Source organism: Ictalurus furcatus, chromosome 2 (genome assembly GCF_023375685.1).
Source record: "Ictalurus furcatus strain D&B chromosome 2, Billie_1.0, whole genome shotgun sequence".
In the NCBI taxonomy this organism is placed as follows: domain Eukaryota; kingdom Metazoa; phylum Chordata; class Actinopteri; order Siluriformes; family Ictaluridae; genus Ictalurus; species Ictalurus furcatus.
In genome coordinates, this window is record NC_071256.1 from 33,022,218 (window position 1) to 33,037,098 (window position 14,881).

At 42.1% G+C, this 14,881-nt stretch overlaps 1 protein-coding gene across 1 annotated transcript in view; it reads left to right on the forward strand.

Annotated features, from left to right (window-relative positions):
* Window positions 1–13,694, forward strand: part of kcnh4a (potassium voltage-gated channel, subfamily H (eag-related), member 4a) — a 48,727-nt gene extending 35,033 nt beyond the window's left edge. Inside the window, exons 8-16 of the mRNA XM_053615506.1 lie at window positions 506–700; window positions 881–1,080; window positions 3,214–3,463; window positions 5,604–5,803; window positions 6,426–6,479; window positions 8,647–8,969; window positions 11,151–11,236; window positions 11,600–11,676; window positions 12,682–13,694. Coding sequence (XP_053471481.1) covers window positions 506–700; window positions 881–1,080; window positions 3,214–3,463; window positions 5,604–5,803; window positions 6,426–6,479; window positions 8,647–8,969; window positions 11,151–11,236; window positions 11,600–11,676; window positions 12,682–13,509 — 2,213 coding nt within the window. The 3' untranslated portion in view covers window positions 13,510–13,694. The remainder of the gene's footprint in view (window positions 1–505; window positions 701–880; window positions 1,081–3,213; window positions 3,464–5,603; window positions 5,804–6,425; window positions 6,480–8,646; window positions 8,970–11,150; window positions 11,237–11,599; window positions 11,677–12,681) is intronic.
* The last annotated feature ends 1,187 nt before the right edge of the window (window positions 13,695–14,881 follow it).

The following is a 14,881-nucleotide window of genomic DNA, read 5'->3' on the forward strand; positions in this document are numbered from 1 at the left end:
AGGCTTTTATGCACTTATACACTTGTCAAGCACTTATCAATTCATTTTAGAAGAACAAATCTGATATTGGTGCTTGCACCTCTCTTTGCGGCCCCACTGATTGCAGAATGACATGTAGCAGGGTAATGTTTATAAGATTTTGCACAAGTCCGTACACGATGGAGCACAAGATGGAAATAAGTGGCGGCTTGGGGGAAGTGGTGGCTTGGTGGTTAGGGCTCTGAGTTACTGATCAAAAGGTTGGGGGTTCAAGTCCCATCACTGGCAAGCTGCCACCTTTGGGCACTTCAGCAAGGCCCTTAGCTGTCTCTACTCCAGGGGCTGTATCATGGCTGACCCTGTTCTCTGACCCAGGCTTCCTGACATGCTGGAGTATGCGAAGAAAAGAATTTCACTGTAAATGTGATCAATAAAGACTCGTTATTATTATTAAAAGTCACCCATATTAATGCAAATATCCAGAACTGTACTGAAGTCTTTTTTCTTTGGTCTGACTCACTCCCAGGCTGGCTGCAGGAACTGGGGAAGCGCTTGGAGACTCCTTACACAAATGGCACAGTTGGCGGGCCTTCCATACGCAGCGCCTACATCGCCTCTCTCTACTTCACCCTTAGCAGTCTGACCAGCGTGGGTTTCGGCAACGTCTGTGCCAACACAGATGCCGAGAAGATCTTCTCCATCTGCACCATGCTCATCGGAGGTGTGTACATTATCTGAAATGGTTTCTCTGCTTTGAAGCTGGTTATAAGTCAACAGCTGTTAGACAAGCAATCGATCAATCGACAAATTTTGTTTTCAGTACCAGTCTCATTACACATCTCTGTGTGATTCATATGCTGTCTTCCATTAGCAGTGAATTATCTCATTCCGCTTCTCACAGCTCTGATGCACGCCGTGGTGTTTGGCAACGTGACAGCCATCATTCAGCGCATGTACTCACGCCGCTCCCTCTACCATACACGCATGAAGGATCTTAAGGACTTTATCCGTGTGCATCGTCTGCCTCAGCAGCTAAAGCAGCGCATGCTGGAGTACTTCCAAACCACTTGGTCAGTTACCAACGGGATCAATGCTAATGAGGTGAGAGAACCCACACGGAGGTTTTAGGTCCAGTCCTCCAAGTGATCCAGTCTAGGATTGCAACGATAATGACGCTAGTATTGAGTATCGGTCTGACGCTGTGCTCGATTACTCATACTCATAAAAAAACGCTCTGATACCAAAATACCAGGTGATACTCTGAGACATAAGCTTAGTTCACGCTGGTACGCTAATGAACAGATGACATGACATGACAGCAATCTGGACATATTTCATGACTAATGATGCCAGCCAAAGCAAAGCAGACTGCAAACTGTGCACTGTGAAAATATCAAGAGGAGGAACTGCAGCATTTTTCTACAATAAAACCGATCTGATAAAACCTTTTCAACATAAAACTCAGCACGAGGATACTACTAGCAGTATGCTATGAGAATGCGGAAGGCTAACTGAGAAAAACTGTCCTCAGATAAGCCTAGCTGAGTGAAAAAACAGCTCTCAACTCAGTGTGTTGTTCTTGACAATCAATCACTATTGGTGGTTGACAACAAGGGATTCTGCGTGCGGCTGTGGCTCAGGTGGTAGAGCGGGTTGTCCACTAATCGTAGGGTTGATTCCCGGCCCACGTGTCTCCATATCCCGAAGTGTCCTTGGGCAAGACACTGAACCCCAAGTTGCTCCCAATGGCAAGTTAGCACCTTGCATGGCAGCTCTGCTACCATTGGCGTTTGAGTGTGTGTGAACGGGTGAATGAAAAACAGTGTAAAGCGCTTTGCAGAACCGCTAAGGTTAAAAAATAGCTATATAAGTGTAGACCCGCTACTGTAGAACCGCGAAGGTTAAAAAAGCGCTATATAAGTGCAGACCATTTACCATAGACCATTCTGAAGCAGTGTAAACAAAAACGGATTTTACTTACAGTTGTATAGAGACACCTTTTCGAAGTGAAGCAAAACGTGCTAGTCTCCACCGCAACCCTAATCAATCAAACCTGTGACCTAAGGTAACTGAATGAATGTAGCTAGCTAACTTAAATCAACTAGCTAGCGCTATGAAGAATGAGCCTCGTATCGTAGCCTACACGCTTTAATGGCTACTGTTTAAATCAGGGAAACATAAACTGTGCTAAATAACATGTTCCGTGGCGTTCCTGATTAATTAATACATAAGTAGGTTAATCATTTTATGCATCAGTATGGGTTTCGTTATCGACAAATACCAAAACTATATACTTGTGCTCACTCTCTGTCTGAAAACAATCATTTTTACGTTTTATTCTAGCTATACAAAGCTAAGGACAACCTAGAAATCCTTCAGGATCCTCAAGGATCTGCTACTAACTAAGACGTACTCTTAAGACCTAAAACCCAGGATGCAATCCTGTTGAGTTTCAGTCGTGTACCGTTAATATAGGTCTATTTCCTTCCTTTTCCTTTCTAGCATATCTGATTATATGTTCGCACTCAGGCACTCACAAAGTAGGTGCCATGTTGGCACGTTCGGTATCAGAAATATCACGTGAAATATGGGTCGCAACTACTTCACTTTGCTAATTACCATTCAACTCGTCTTCACCGAATAGCAGCTTTTGTTAGGCTGTCTCGATGGTTAGCCCACAGTGAAACGATGGCACAGCTAATTAGCTAGCACAGAAAAGTAGAGGTGAAAGGGAGGGGGAGAAAGTGGTGACTCTCATTTACACTTTGCAGACGTACTAATTTATTCAGTGATTAAAGGGGGGGAAAAACAGCAAACACACTTCAGACAGCTCACAGGAACACTGTGTCTCCTGACAACTGTTGCTAGCGTGGTGCTTTGCTATTGTTAGCGTGATTTTTAAGATCACGTTTTAAAGTATAACTGCACCTCCAGGGTCAGCATGTGTTTCATTAGAATTAGACATGTAGATATATTATGAGCTACATGTACTAGTAAACTCGTTATGATTTCTTATATTTTCTTTACGCTGCAGTAGGATAAGTGAATGCTAAAAGGTCAAGTCGATTGATTTTAGCCTGAGTGTTGGGTCATGAATGTAAAAGGTGTCAGTATGTTATTTGAGAAAGGAAACGATCCTATGTTAGAAAGGAAGTCGTGGAGCATTTACTAAGGAGGCTAATGATGACGATGGTGTATTTGTATTTGTCTTTCTGCGCGAACCTTCTCTTTCAGCTACTGCACGACTTCCCCGATGAGTTACGGGCCGACATCGCCATGCACCTCAACAAGGACATCCTGCAGCTGCCCCTCTTCTCCTCTGCCAGTAGAGGGTGCCTGCGCTCGCTCTCCCTGCACATCAAGACTTCTTTCTGCGCTCCAGGTGAATATCTCATCCGGCACGGAGACGCCCTACATGCTCATCACTTCGTTTGCTCCGGATCCCTAGAGGTGCTTAAGGATGGGATGGTGCTTGCCATATTGGGTAAGTCATATTTAGCAATTGTTCGATAAGAGTACAGATACTGTATGTTCCTGCTATTGTTGTTATTATTTTTATAATTAATGCACTCGGGTGCCAGTATTAGGTACACCTACTTTGTATTTACACTTACTGGTCATTTTATCATTTATATACAGTATACCATATATGTAACTTTGTAGCACAATTGTCTACAATTATGAGTGTAGCCATCTGGTGTTATACACAATTTGTCAGCTCTCATATACCCTGTCCATATGCCCTGACAAGATATTATTTGGGTCGTGGATTATTCACTGACATGGTTGTGTGTGTGTGTGTGTGTGTAATGCTGGTATGAGTGTATCAGGCATTGCAGATTGGGTGGGGTTTGACATCAGTGGAGATGCCAGCACATCCAACTGGTTTAAAATCTTCCCTCTTTGTATGCTGTATCCCAGCTGGACACGATAGTCTAGATGACAGGGTTGCCAGGTTTTCAGGTTTTGTTCTGGGCTAATTTGGTTAAATTTTTTTTTCAGTAACACTTTACAATATTCAATTCAATTCAATTCAATTTTATTTGTATAGCGCTTTTTACAATGGACATTGGCTCAAAGCAGCTTTACAGAAATATATAAACACAGGATACAGATTTTAAGTGTGTGAATTAATCCCTAATGAACACTAACTAGGTGACAGGGAAAAGGGGGTGTTGGTTGGGGGGGGGGGGTTGAATGAAAAAAAAAAAATTCTGTATAAAGATTTTACAGAAGAAAAAAAAAAACCAAGTGAGTACATGCTTAGAAATGAAGGCAACAAGCCATGAGACAAACTCCAGTGAATGGAATATATACAAAGAAGTAGTGTGGCTGTTGGTGAGGGATTCTGGGGATTGAAATTCCTGGAGGACGGAGCCTGAAATGGGTCACCAATGTCAAATTTACAAAAGCACCCTTAAATGACAGTGTTGTTGTGCTATCTTGATTGTTTGGTTTACTGCAATGATAGTCTCGTAGCATAACACCAGTTTATTTAATAAATTATTTAAAGCGCACCTATTATGGTTTTGAAACGTGTCTCAGTTTGTTTTAAAGGTCTCATGTAATAGATTTACATTCATCCAAGGTCCAAAAACACTTTAACGTGCTCATAATATAAATTGCAGCATTACTTTTTTTCCCCCAGAGTCACAAACGACTCGTTAAATGATCCGTTCTAAATGATTCATTCTAAACTCCACCTTTCAGAGAGCATACTCTGCTCTGATTGGTCAGATGTCCCAGTCTGTTCTGATTGGTCTACCGCTGTCAGCGTGTTTCAAAAAGGAAACGCCCACTACCATAACGAGTTTCAGCTCCGTCTGTCAGCGAGCGGGTGATGAAGATCAGAGGCGGGGCTTTTTGTTATAAACCTACGTAGGTTAGTGCAGGAAGTAAAGTCTGGAATCACCGACGACTCGTTTCAGCTGTTCAGAATCGATTCCTTCTTTTGGGAGTCGATAACTCCGTTTGTCGTGCGCTTAGATTTTTGAAACTTTGCAGACTTTTTTACATTCACAAACAGCTCTATAACACGCTACATGAAAGGTAATATTTGAAAAACCACAATAGGTGCACTTTAAAGGAGCACCAGTCACTATTAGTCACTACAAGATTGGCGCTCTAGCGGTTCAGCAGGTTATGGCACAGGCTTCTCGTTCTTACCCATGTGCATAAACCATGCCCCAGAAGAAGAGTACATTTAGAGTTCTTAATCTTTTAAAGCACTTGGCAATTTCACTATAGTTCCAGTACATTTCACCTATTCAAAGGAACTTATCATCTAACCATGTTACACAAGTACTTTTCTTGGTATAGTGCAGTCGGTAATGGTGTTAGCATTTTACCCTGCTGTGTTTTTTTTTTCCCAACTAGGCCATTCAACTTCTTGAGAGCTCAGTTATAGCCCTGTAAACACATTAAATTCACCTCATGCTGATTTGTTGCCGCAAGAAAAGTTCAAGAATGCCTTCACTGTTCTGTTTTTATTTGTAATGAGCTCCCATGGGTTTTTCAGCTGGTCATCACTACTGGTCTACAGTCGTACAGTCTCTCATTGTAATTTATGCAACATAGCAAGAACATACTGCAGCACGCACAATATCTCTGGGTGTTGTGTGCAGGTAAGGGAGATCTGATTGGAGCAGACCTGCCTGGCCGGGATCAGGTGATCAAAGCCAATGCGGATGTGAAAGCTCTGACCTACTGTGACCTGCAGTACATCAGTATCAGGGCAATGCGCGAGGTCCTCGAACTCTATCCTGAATACGGCAACCGCTTCAATGAGGACATTCATCACAACCTCACGTACAACCTCAGAGAGGTGAGATCGCTCGGGTGACTTTGTTATTTAAAGCGGCCATGCTGAAAATACAGTAGTTATAAAAACCATTTAAGGGTTTTATTGGATCCGATCCGTTTTGTGATGGGTTGTAATGATAACCAGATGACCCGTGGACCAGTTCTAGATGCTTTTCATGGTGTAATGGGATTTGAAGGTGAACACAGGAGTCTGGTGGTCTCGGAAGTTCACCTAGAGGTAATAGGATGTCATTTATTGGTGCTTCAATGGCGCTATTCACACTTCTAATTCTCCTGCAAGGAAACCAACAACAAAAAAAAAGCATTACTGTATAGCATCCATTTGTATCTAGAAACAAAAGCTGAGAAGTATTTCATTATGATGCAACTCAGTTAATTACTAATTGAATATATTCCGTTCATTGCAGTTTTATTTATATAGCGTTTTTAAACAGTAGACATTGCCACAAAGCAGTTTTAAAGAAATGCTCATGTTTTTTTTTTTTTTCAGCATCTGTGTTACATTGTGTTTCATTTCATTCCTGCTTTAGTTCCTACTCAATACAATACAATACAATTTTGAAACCCTACAGTGCTTTGATGACTAATAATTATTCTTTCTCTCTCGTTTCTGCTTCCCTCAGGGTCAGACTCGATTTCCTCGCTCTCCGAGAATGTCACAGGTACCATATGCACAGGCACATTCTTTACATGCTCACATATATGCACGCACACACACACACACACACACACACACACACACACACACACTAGTTTACACATGCACTCATTCATGTATGGAACATATTCCCAGCCACATACATATGCTCACACATGCACGCTCTCACAAATCTACAGGCAAACGACAAAATGAAAACAAATTTTTCCACCATTTTCTTGAAAATACCTTCTAGATTTCAATACTGATGGTGCTCGCAGTAATGCCTGCTCGGGTGGCTGTGGCTCAGGTGGTAGAGTGGGTTTTCGACTAATCGTAGGGTTGGGGGTTCGATTCCCGGCCCACGTGAATACCGACGTGTCCTTGGGCAAGACACTGAACCCCAAGTTGCTCCCAATGGCAAGTTAGCACCTTGCATGGCAGCTCTGCTACCATTGGTGTGTGTGTGTGTGTGAATGGGTAAATGAGACACAGTGTAAAGCGCTTTGGATAAAAGTTGTATATAAGTGCAGACCATTTACCTGGGTGTGAATTAGACTTTCAGAAATACTGTAGCTCTCTGCTTCAGTCAATTATATAATCATGCTGCCAAAGCAGTTTAAAACACACACAGAGGTAGACACACAATTCATGTGCAAAATATTTATGTATGAATAATCGGATTTTAGTTGAAAATGCTGACAGCATCTTGTGTGAAAATCGCCTTTATGTTTGTAAAGTGTACGGAACGTCTCGCCTTGACGTCTCACGTAAGGCGTATTGGAAATAGCGGGCCTCTGAAAGAAATAATTGCATTTGACTTCGTAAGGAATAAAACATTAGAGTGTGCTGTTAGAAGGGGTGGTGTGATGCAGCCCGACACAAAGCGGAGACCATCCTGAGGCGGATTATTTTCCAATAACAGCACGTCAAAGTGTTTTATTCCTGTTATACTACAGCAATTTGTCAACAGTGACATTTTTAATGAATTGTGACATGCCATACTTTATCTGTTTGGGCTATCTGTTTACATTTAATGTTGCGGAACGTCTGTGAAACAAGTTAATTCCTTGTATCAGTTATGATGTAGCATTTTTTTCCCTCGCCAGCCCCTTCTATATCTTACTTCTTAAGGTAATTAAAAAAAAATAAAAACAGCTTGTCATGACACTCACACAGGAGACTCCTTCCATAAATGATAAATAAACATCTCTGTCACGAGTTCCCCTTTAAGCAGCGCGCTGTGGAGCGTGTGAGCGCGCGTGCACGAGCAGGTGCACGTGCATTTGTTTATGTTTCTGTTATGTCTCCTCCCCGTTCTGTCATTGGTTGTTGTTTCACGTGTGTCTGAATTGCCCTCAGCCGTCAGCCATTACAACGCTGATTATGTCCGCATATATACCGCGCGCCTCCCAGCACACAACGCGGAATATTGAGTTTGATTTGAATGAATGCGGTAGTCGTAGTCGTAGTCGTAGTCGTAGTCGTAGTCGTAGTCGTAGTCGTAGTCGTAGTCGTAGTCGTAGTCGTAGTCGTATCCTCGCATCAGCTTATGTTTCACGTTTTGTTTATCGACCCTGTATCCCGTGACCACGACCTTGATTCCTGCCTAGCCCTGTGTATGCCTGTTTGCCGATCGCCTGACCTTTTGCCTGTTACTGGATTACGTTTATGGATCACGTTTTGGATTTATCTGCCTGTCTCTCTCCTAAATAAAACCTGTTCATACTGCGCTTGCATCCGTCTGAACTTCCTCACGTCACGAGACGTGACAATCTCCTCGTGGAACGCAACACCATATCATTGATTATTCCTTTTCTTTGTTAAATAGCAGCTCTAATAACAATATTATTATTATTATTATTATTATTATTATTATTATTATTATTATTATAAGAACAAGCACATAATATAAACTTGTGATTTGAATTACAGCCAGCACTACTGTTTTTGTTACAGAAAATTTACAGAAATTTAATCAACACCTTCCGACCGATCAGAATAGAGAATAGAGAACTGTTACTCAGCTATTAAATATCACTTGTTTTTCACCTCTGTAGTGATTACAGTATTTTGGGCGATAGAAGAGGCTCTGTTTACTGTACTAACGTGTCTCTAACGGGAAAGATTATCTTTCACTAATTCTCTTGTCTCTTCTGTCTTGTTTGTCTTCTCAGGGTCGTCCTGACTCCCTCCTTACTCCTGAGCCGAAACTGCCCTTTATCGTGGAGGCCGAGGACGAGGATGATCCGGGACAGGAAGTAGGCAGGCAGCCTTTGCTCTCCAAAGTGGAAGGAAACTCAAACCATTCTGCTCTGAGCGCCATGTTAGGAGAAGAGCTGCGGCATTTCGGCATGCTCCGCCTCTGTCGCTCTCCAACCCAAGGCTACCGAGGGCAGAGCCCCTCCCCCCACCCACCAGCCAGTGAGGACCTGTGCCCCCCTGTGATCGACACGGTTCCCGTCAACCGTCCGGCCAAGCTGCTCATCCCCTCACTTACCTGCGTCAGTCCACTAGACCTGAGCCCCAGGTAATGACTACCACTGCATAGTTATATCTATCCTAATTATTAGTTGTATCACACTGTAAAAAAAAATTATAGTAAACAGTTGTACAGTGGAGGCATGGTGGCTTAGTAATTAGCATGTTTGCCCGCACCTCTGGGGTTGGAGGTTCGAATCCCACCTCCGCCCTGTATGTGCAGAGCTTGAATGTGTATTGAATGTGCTTCGGGGTGTTTCCTCCTGGTACTCTGGTTTCCTCCCCCAGTCCAACGACATCCAGTGTAGGCTGATTGGCATTTCCAAATTGTCCATAGTGTGTGAATGAGTGTGCGATTGGCCCCCCATCCAGTTCCCTGGGATAGGCTCCAGGCTCCCCGTGACCCTGTGTAGGATAAGTGGTACTGAAAATGGATGGATGGATGGATGGATGGATAGACAACTGTACCGTGGTAGAAAAAAAAAGCAGCTTATAATTGAGGCAGGATAGGATACAACTGAGCTGAAGGTTAAGGGTCTTGCTCAAGGACCTCTCCATAGCACTTTGGCCGTGTTGGGATTTGAACACCAACTTTCTGCTCTGTAACTCAAAGCCTTAAGCACTGAGTCACCTCAACTAGCTCAACAACTCAACTAACTAGCATTGATTCAGTGTAATCATTTAGTGCGAGTTAATTCAGCGGTTGAATCAATGTAAGGTAGGTGACACTTTGAGTTACAGTCCAAAAGATAGGTTCCAATCACAGCACCACACAACTGATGATTAGGCCCTTGAGCAAGAAATTTAACCTTCAGCTCAGTTGCATCCTCTATCAATTGTAAGTCCCTTTTTAAATGATGTGTTATTGTATACTATGTAAGGTATTACAGTACTTACAGTGCTATATATACTATATATCTGTGGTTTTTATTTCTACCTAATTGTTCATTGCGCTTGATAATAAGAGATTTACAGTATACAAGCTCCTTTATTTGTTATTTGTTGTCTTATGGTCTATGTTTAGAGTACTGAATCATGTCTCTGTGTGGGGGTGTATGTAAGTGGCCTGTGTTTTTCGCTTTAGTTATCATGAAGCCAAAGGTATTTGTCCAGAAATGGGTGATATCAGTCTGTCTGAATGTCACGTCGGCACATCTGATCCTGTGTGGGAATGTTTTGAATTTGAAAACACACATGCATGAGATATCGAGAGATATATATATATATACGGTATATACTGATGTTATGTCCATGTAGCAGTCAGAAGCTTCAGTTAATATAGAAATTGAAAAAGAGGCTTTACTTGTGTTTATTTTAAGGAAGGTATGTCTAATGTCGTTTGTCTACCGGTAGGTACGTCTGTCAAGGTTGAAACACGATGAAAGAAAAAGTCATTTAAAGCTTGATTTGTTTGGACGTCAGCCTGATTTTATTATGCGCTTTCCAGACAGACTCGGTACACAATGTGCAGTGTGTGCTTATTCATTCTTCTCTAAATATCAGGCACAAAAATAGCTTCCCAACTTTCCATCTGTGTTTAGTAAATTAATCATTATCACCGTCATCTCCTTCAGCAGTCGCTTTTCTGCTGGTCAGAGTCTAAGTGAATCTGGAGCTTGTCCCTTTTTAGTCCCTTTTGGCATGATTTTGTGGGGTGGGGTGGCGGGGGTGGGATTTGGGGGAGTCAACTGAAATTGGGAAAGAGAATACTGGGTGAAGAAAAGGAAAAATGCTTCTCCATAAAGTGAGCAAGCACTCCTCAGTCCATTTTGTTTTCACCATTACATTTTTGTTGTTTTGGACATATGGCTGAATTGATGATCTGACCAGATGAAAAGACACACTGACGGTACACTGGAGACAAATACTAGTGCATGATTCAGTTCTATTAAATTGCATTTGCATGTACAATAGACCCAGAAATATTAATATTACTAATTAACCATCATTTGTGAGCCATTAAAAATGAATGTATATTATAGAGTAATGCTCCAATTAAATGGTCCTGTTCAGTTTAATTGATTATTTCTTTTCTTTCTTTCTTTTTTTTTTTTTGTCTTTTAAATCATGTGAATGGTATTTGTTGAAATGTCAGCATGCTTTAATTAATGTTGTAAATAAACTGGGCAGTAAGGATTTGTTTAGATAGAGACTTCAGGGAAAAGATCATATTTGTATTGAATGTTGGGAAAAAAAGAGGTTCATTTGAGAGTATGCTGATGTCCTGCAGGGTTGTGGACGGTATTGAGGACAATGAACCCGCGTTTCACTTCAACGTGGAGCCCAGTGAGGTCTCTTCTAATCGAAGGGCCAAAGGTAAGAGACATTTTCACTCAGCACTGGCTAGAATTTCAGTTTGGTAGGGCATTTTGAGTGGATAATTGACAGTAAAGTATAGACTGTGTGTGTGATTATATATATATATATATATATATATATATATATATATATATATATATATATCTATATATATATATATATATCTATATATATATATATATATCTATATATATATATATATATCTATATATATATATATATCTATATATATATATATATCTTATATACTATATGCAATAAAGAATGATTTTTTTAAAAAATGTAAAAGTATGGTTTCCTCATATACATAAGACAATTCACAATTAAACTTACTTTTAAATAAGTGTTTGTGCTTTTCAGATCCCTTACAGGTGAATGCCAACCTTTTACTTGAGACAGAAGAAGTTAGACAAAGCATCTCCCAGCTCAACACAGAGGTATTCAGTACACACACACACACACACACACACACACACACAAACTTGCACGTTAGTGTTGGGCATAACTACACGTTTTTAACAAAATTACATCACAACATAATTTAGATTTATGATATATTTATTTAATGTAAATGAAAAGTAGACGTACAACCTGAATATAAAATGAACCTCCTGTTCAAAAATGCAATTTTTGAAAAAGTATTTTTAAACGAAGAATTCTAGAACTGAAAGAGACACTTAAAAAAATTGTGATTCATAATATTTCTATGCAAGGGCTCTGGAAAGGTTGTTCAGCCCTGAAATTAGATCCACCTCTAGTTGAAAAAAGTAAACTATGCCACATTTCTACTTTAATAGAATAATAATAGTGTAATAGAGGGGGTGGTGCAGTCAGTTGGAGGAGACGGGGTCTTTTCAGTGTTTTCATAGCAATTTGCCTCACAGGCAACAGAGGGCCATAAAATTAACAAACCGTGCCTTTAAAAAGAACAAGTTAAAAAGGAAATTGGCTGTGGGACCCTAAAGATAGATACTGTTGCTACCTGATCTGGAATACCAGCCTGATTTACACCACACTCTGCAGTCCACTGTCCTTCAGTTGTGAGAATCATGACAAAAGACGATGTGAGATTTACTACAAAAGAAATATTTATTTTCGGAATGATTAAACGTTTCACTGAGAGACACACAAAGCAGGAATGATTAAAAGATCATTTTTGCGTGTATTTTGCGTGTTAGTTAAAGTCAGAGTCCATGGCTGGCTAGGCAAGACAAGCTGGGAACATGACGGTATAAATAAAAAAAACTAATCAAAGGCAAATCTAAGAACACACATACTGTATGGGAACAGACCAATGAGCTTGAAAACGCTCTTTGCGCTAAGGGGATTTGTGTCAGACACAAAATGATAATCAATCAATCAAATGGACTCAATTAACTACTCAACAATTACTTAAATAACAAACAATTATTAGTGCATAACCTTTGTTTCCTGTGTTTCAGATGAACTGCTTAAACCAGGAAGTGTCCAATCTGGCCAAAGGTCTGCATGAGATGATGCACTTCCTGCATACCCACATGACCATGCCCCACTTCCCTCCCTCCCTCCCACCATACTCGTCTTTTAGTCTTCACGCACAAACCGGCAACACCAGCCTGACACCATCTCCCTCTGACTGGCCCCCTCGGATGTCTTTCAACATGGACACAGCTCCCAGCTGTGGCTGTGGAAGAGGCTCTGTTCTGGGACAAGAAGTGGAAATGGAGCATCTCCGTCCACCTCCCAGTCCTCCACACAGCACCTGCCCTCACTCTCTGTGCTGCTCCGAACAGGAAAGACTCTCTGCCTTGGGACTGGAGAGTCAGCCAAGCCCATACCAGACGTCCAGGACAACACCTACTTCACAATACATGGGTCACTCAGCTGGCCGATCGGTGCCCTGTCTTCTCAGCTTGGCCCCGAGCTTCCCATCAGTCTCAGGACCTAGCAGGATGGCACCTCAAACAAACTCTCCAAGTAAAACTCTGTGTTTGCATAGCAGCCTCAGTCAGTCACACTCCTCTCTAAGCCTGCAGACCACCCCTGACCTCACATGCCAACGTTCCACACCCATCCACATCGCTCTTACACCGACCGGCCAATCGCAGCCCTTTACAGCCGTCAGTCCGCTTATGCATGCCGGGATTTGTAGCTCGAGCTCCTTACACTTGCCGACAGGGCCTAGACAGAACGACCTGGTCGGGTCGAGTCCTGTCCACCTGCATGACCCCACCCCGAGCTCCACTGGGGAAATGACCGATACAGAGAGCTTTGGTCCTGCAGGGGTCTAAATACAGTATTTACTATATTTCTTTCTCAACACTTTCAATGTAAAGAAGTGCCCTGCATGCCAGCTCCTTCAAAAAAGCAGTGGTGTTGCAAAGAGTTTACAGTCTGCACAGAAATTTGCGTTTGGTTTTTTGTTTTGTTTTGCTTTGCTTTGACACTATTACCTCATAATCTCCATTGCAGCTAGCTTCACCAAAGAACAAGGGCTGCTTGGCATTTCAAACTAAATGAGACATGAATGTTTAAATGGCAACATGTATAGAGATACAAACTCCATCCATCCATCTTCTATACCGCTTATCCTTCTTCAGGGTCACGGGGAACTCTTCAAATGTAATTATATATTCTCTCAAGTGCAAGATGCATAGAGATCAGAGTGTGATGTAGTGAGATTTGGATGCCAAACAATCCAAAACCAAACTCATTGCTAAAAACATGGAACGCAAGACATGTCAGAGGAAGGAGTTTTCTGTATGCTTCTAGTCTAGTCCAGAGCAAATGCAGATTCTGTGAGCTCACTTCCCATTACTTGAAAAGTTTTTAAACCAGGCCTCTTAACGGCCCCCTCCGTGTAGAAGCCCTAGGTAGTCAGTTCCAGTACTTCCCAAAAGTTTACTTCCCACGTTTGCTTCGCACCTCCGGGGTTGGGGGTTCGGGTCCCGCCTCCGCCCTCTGTGCATGCAGTTTGCATGTTCTCCCCGTGCTTCAGGGTTTCCTCCGGGTATTCCGGTTTTCTCCCCCAGTCCAAAGACATGCGTCGTAGGCCGATTGGCATTTCCAAATTGTCCGTAGTGTGCGAATGTGTACGTTATTGCGCCCTGCGATGGGTCAGCACCCTGTCCAGAGTATCCTAGGATGGGCTCTAGGCTCCCTCGTGACCCTGTGTAAGACAAGCGGCATGGAAAATGGATGGATGAATGTTCTATGAGAGGATTGAGCCGGTTTGTATTAGGCTTTCCAGGTCAAAACAGTGTTTCTACCAAAAGGTGTGGTTTTGACTTAAGCATGAAGATTCAAGGGATCCATGCTGTATCAAGTATGGTATTGCGAAACAACAACAACAAAACAGTCTATATAGTAAATATGGTGGAATGTCCTAGATCTCTCCATGGGGAGGAGAAAAAGGACAATGAGATAAGGATGGCCCTGGGAGTCCTTATCTAATATCAGGTCCTCGTTGTCTAAAAACGCTGACTTATTGGTGTACAACTGGCAGTAGCTGATATGGCAGTAGAGGAGAGGAGTTATCTTTCTCTGAAGGGGCTGAACATAATCCCCCCCCCACGTATCACACACGTGGCCATGTGCCGCACGTATAGGAGGGTAAAGCAGTTTCTAGAAGCGTAAGCTGCCATAATTCTTCACCAGTGTCTT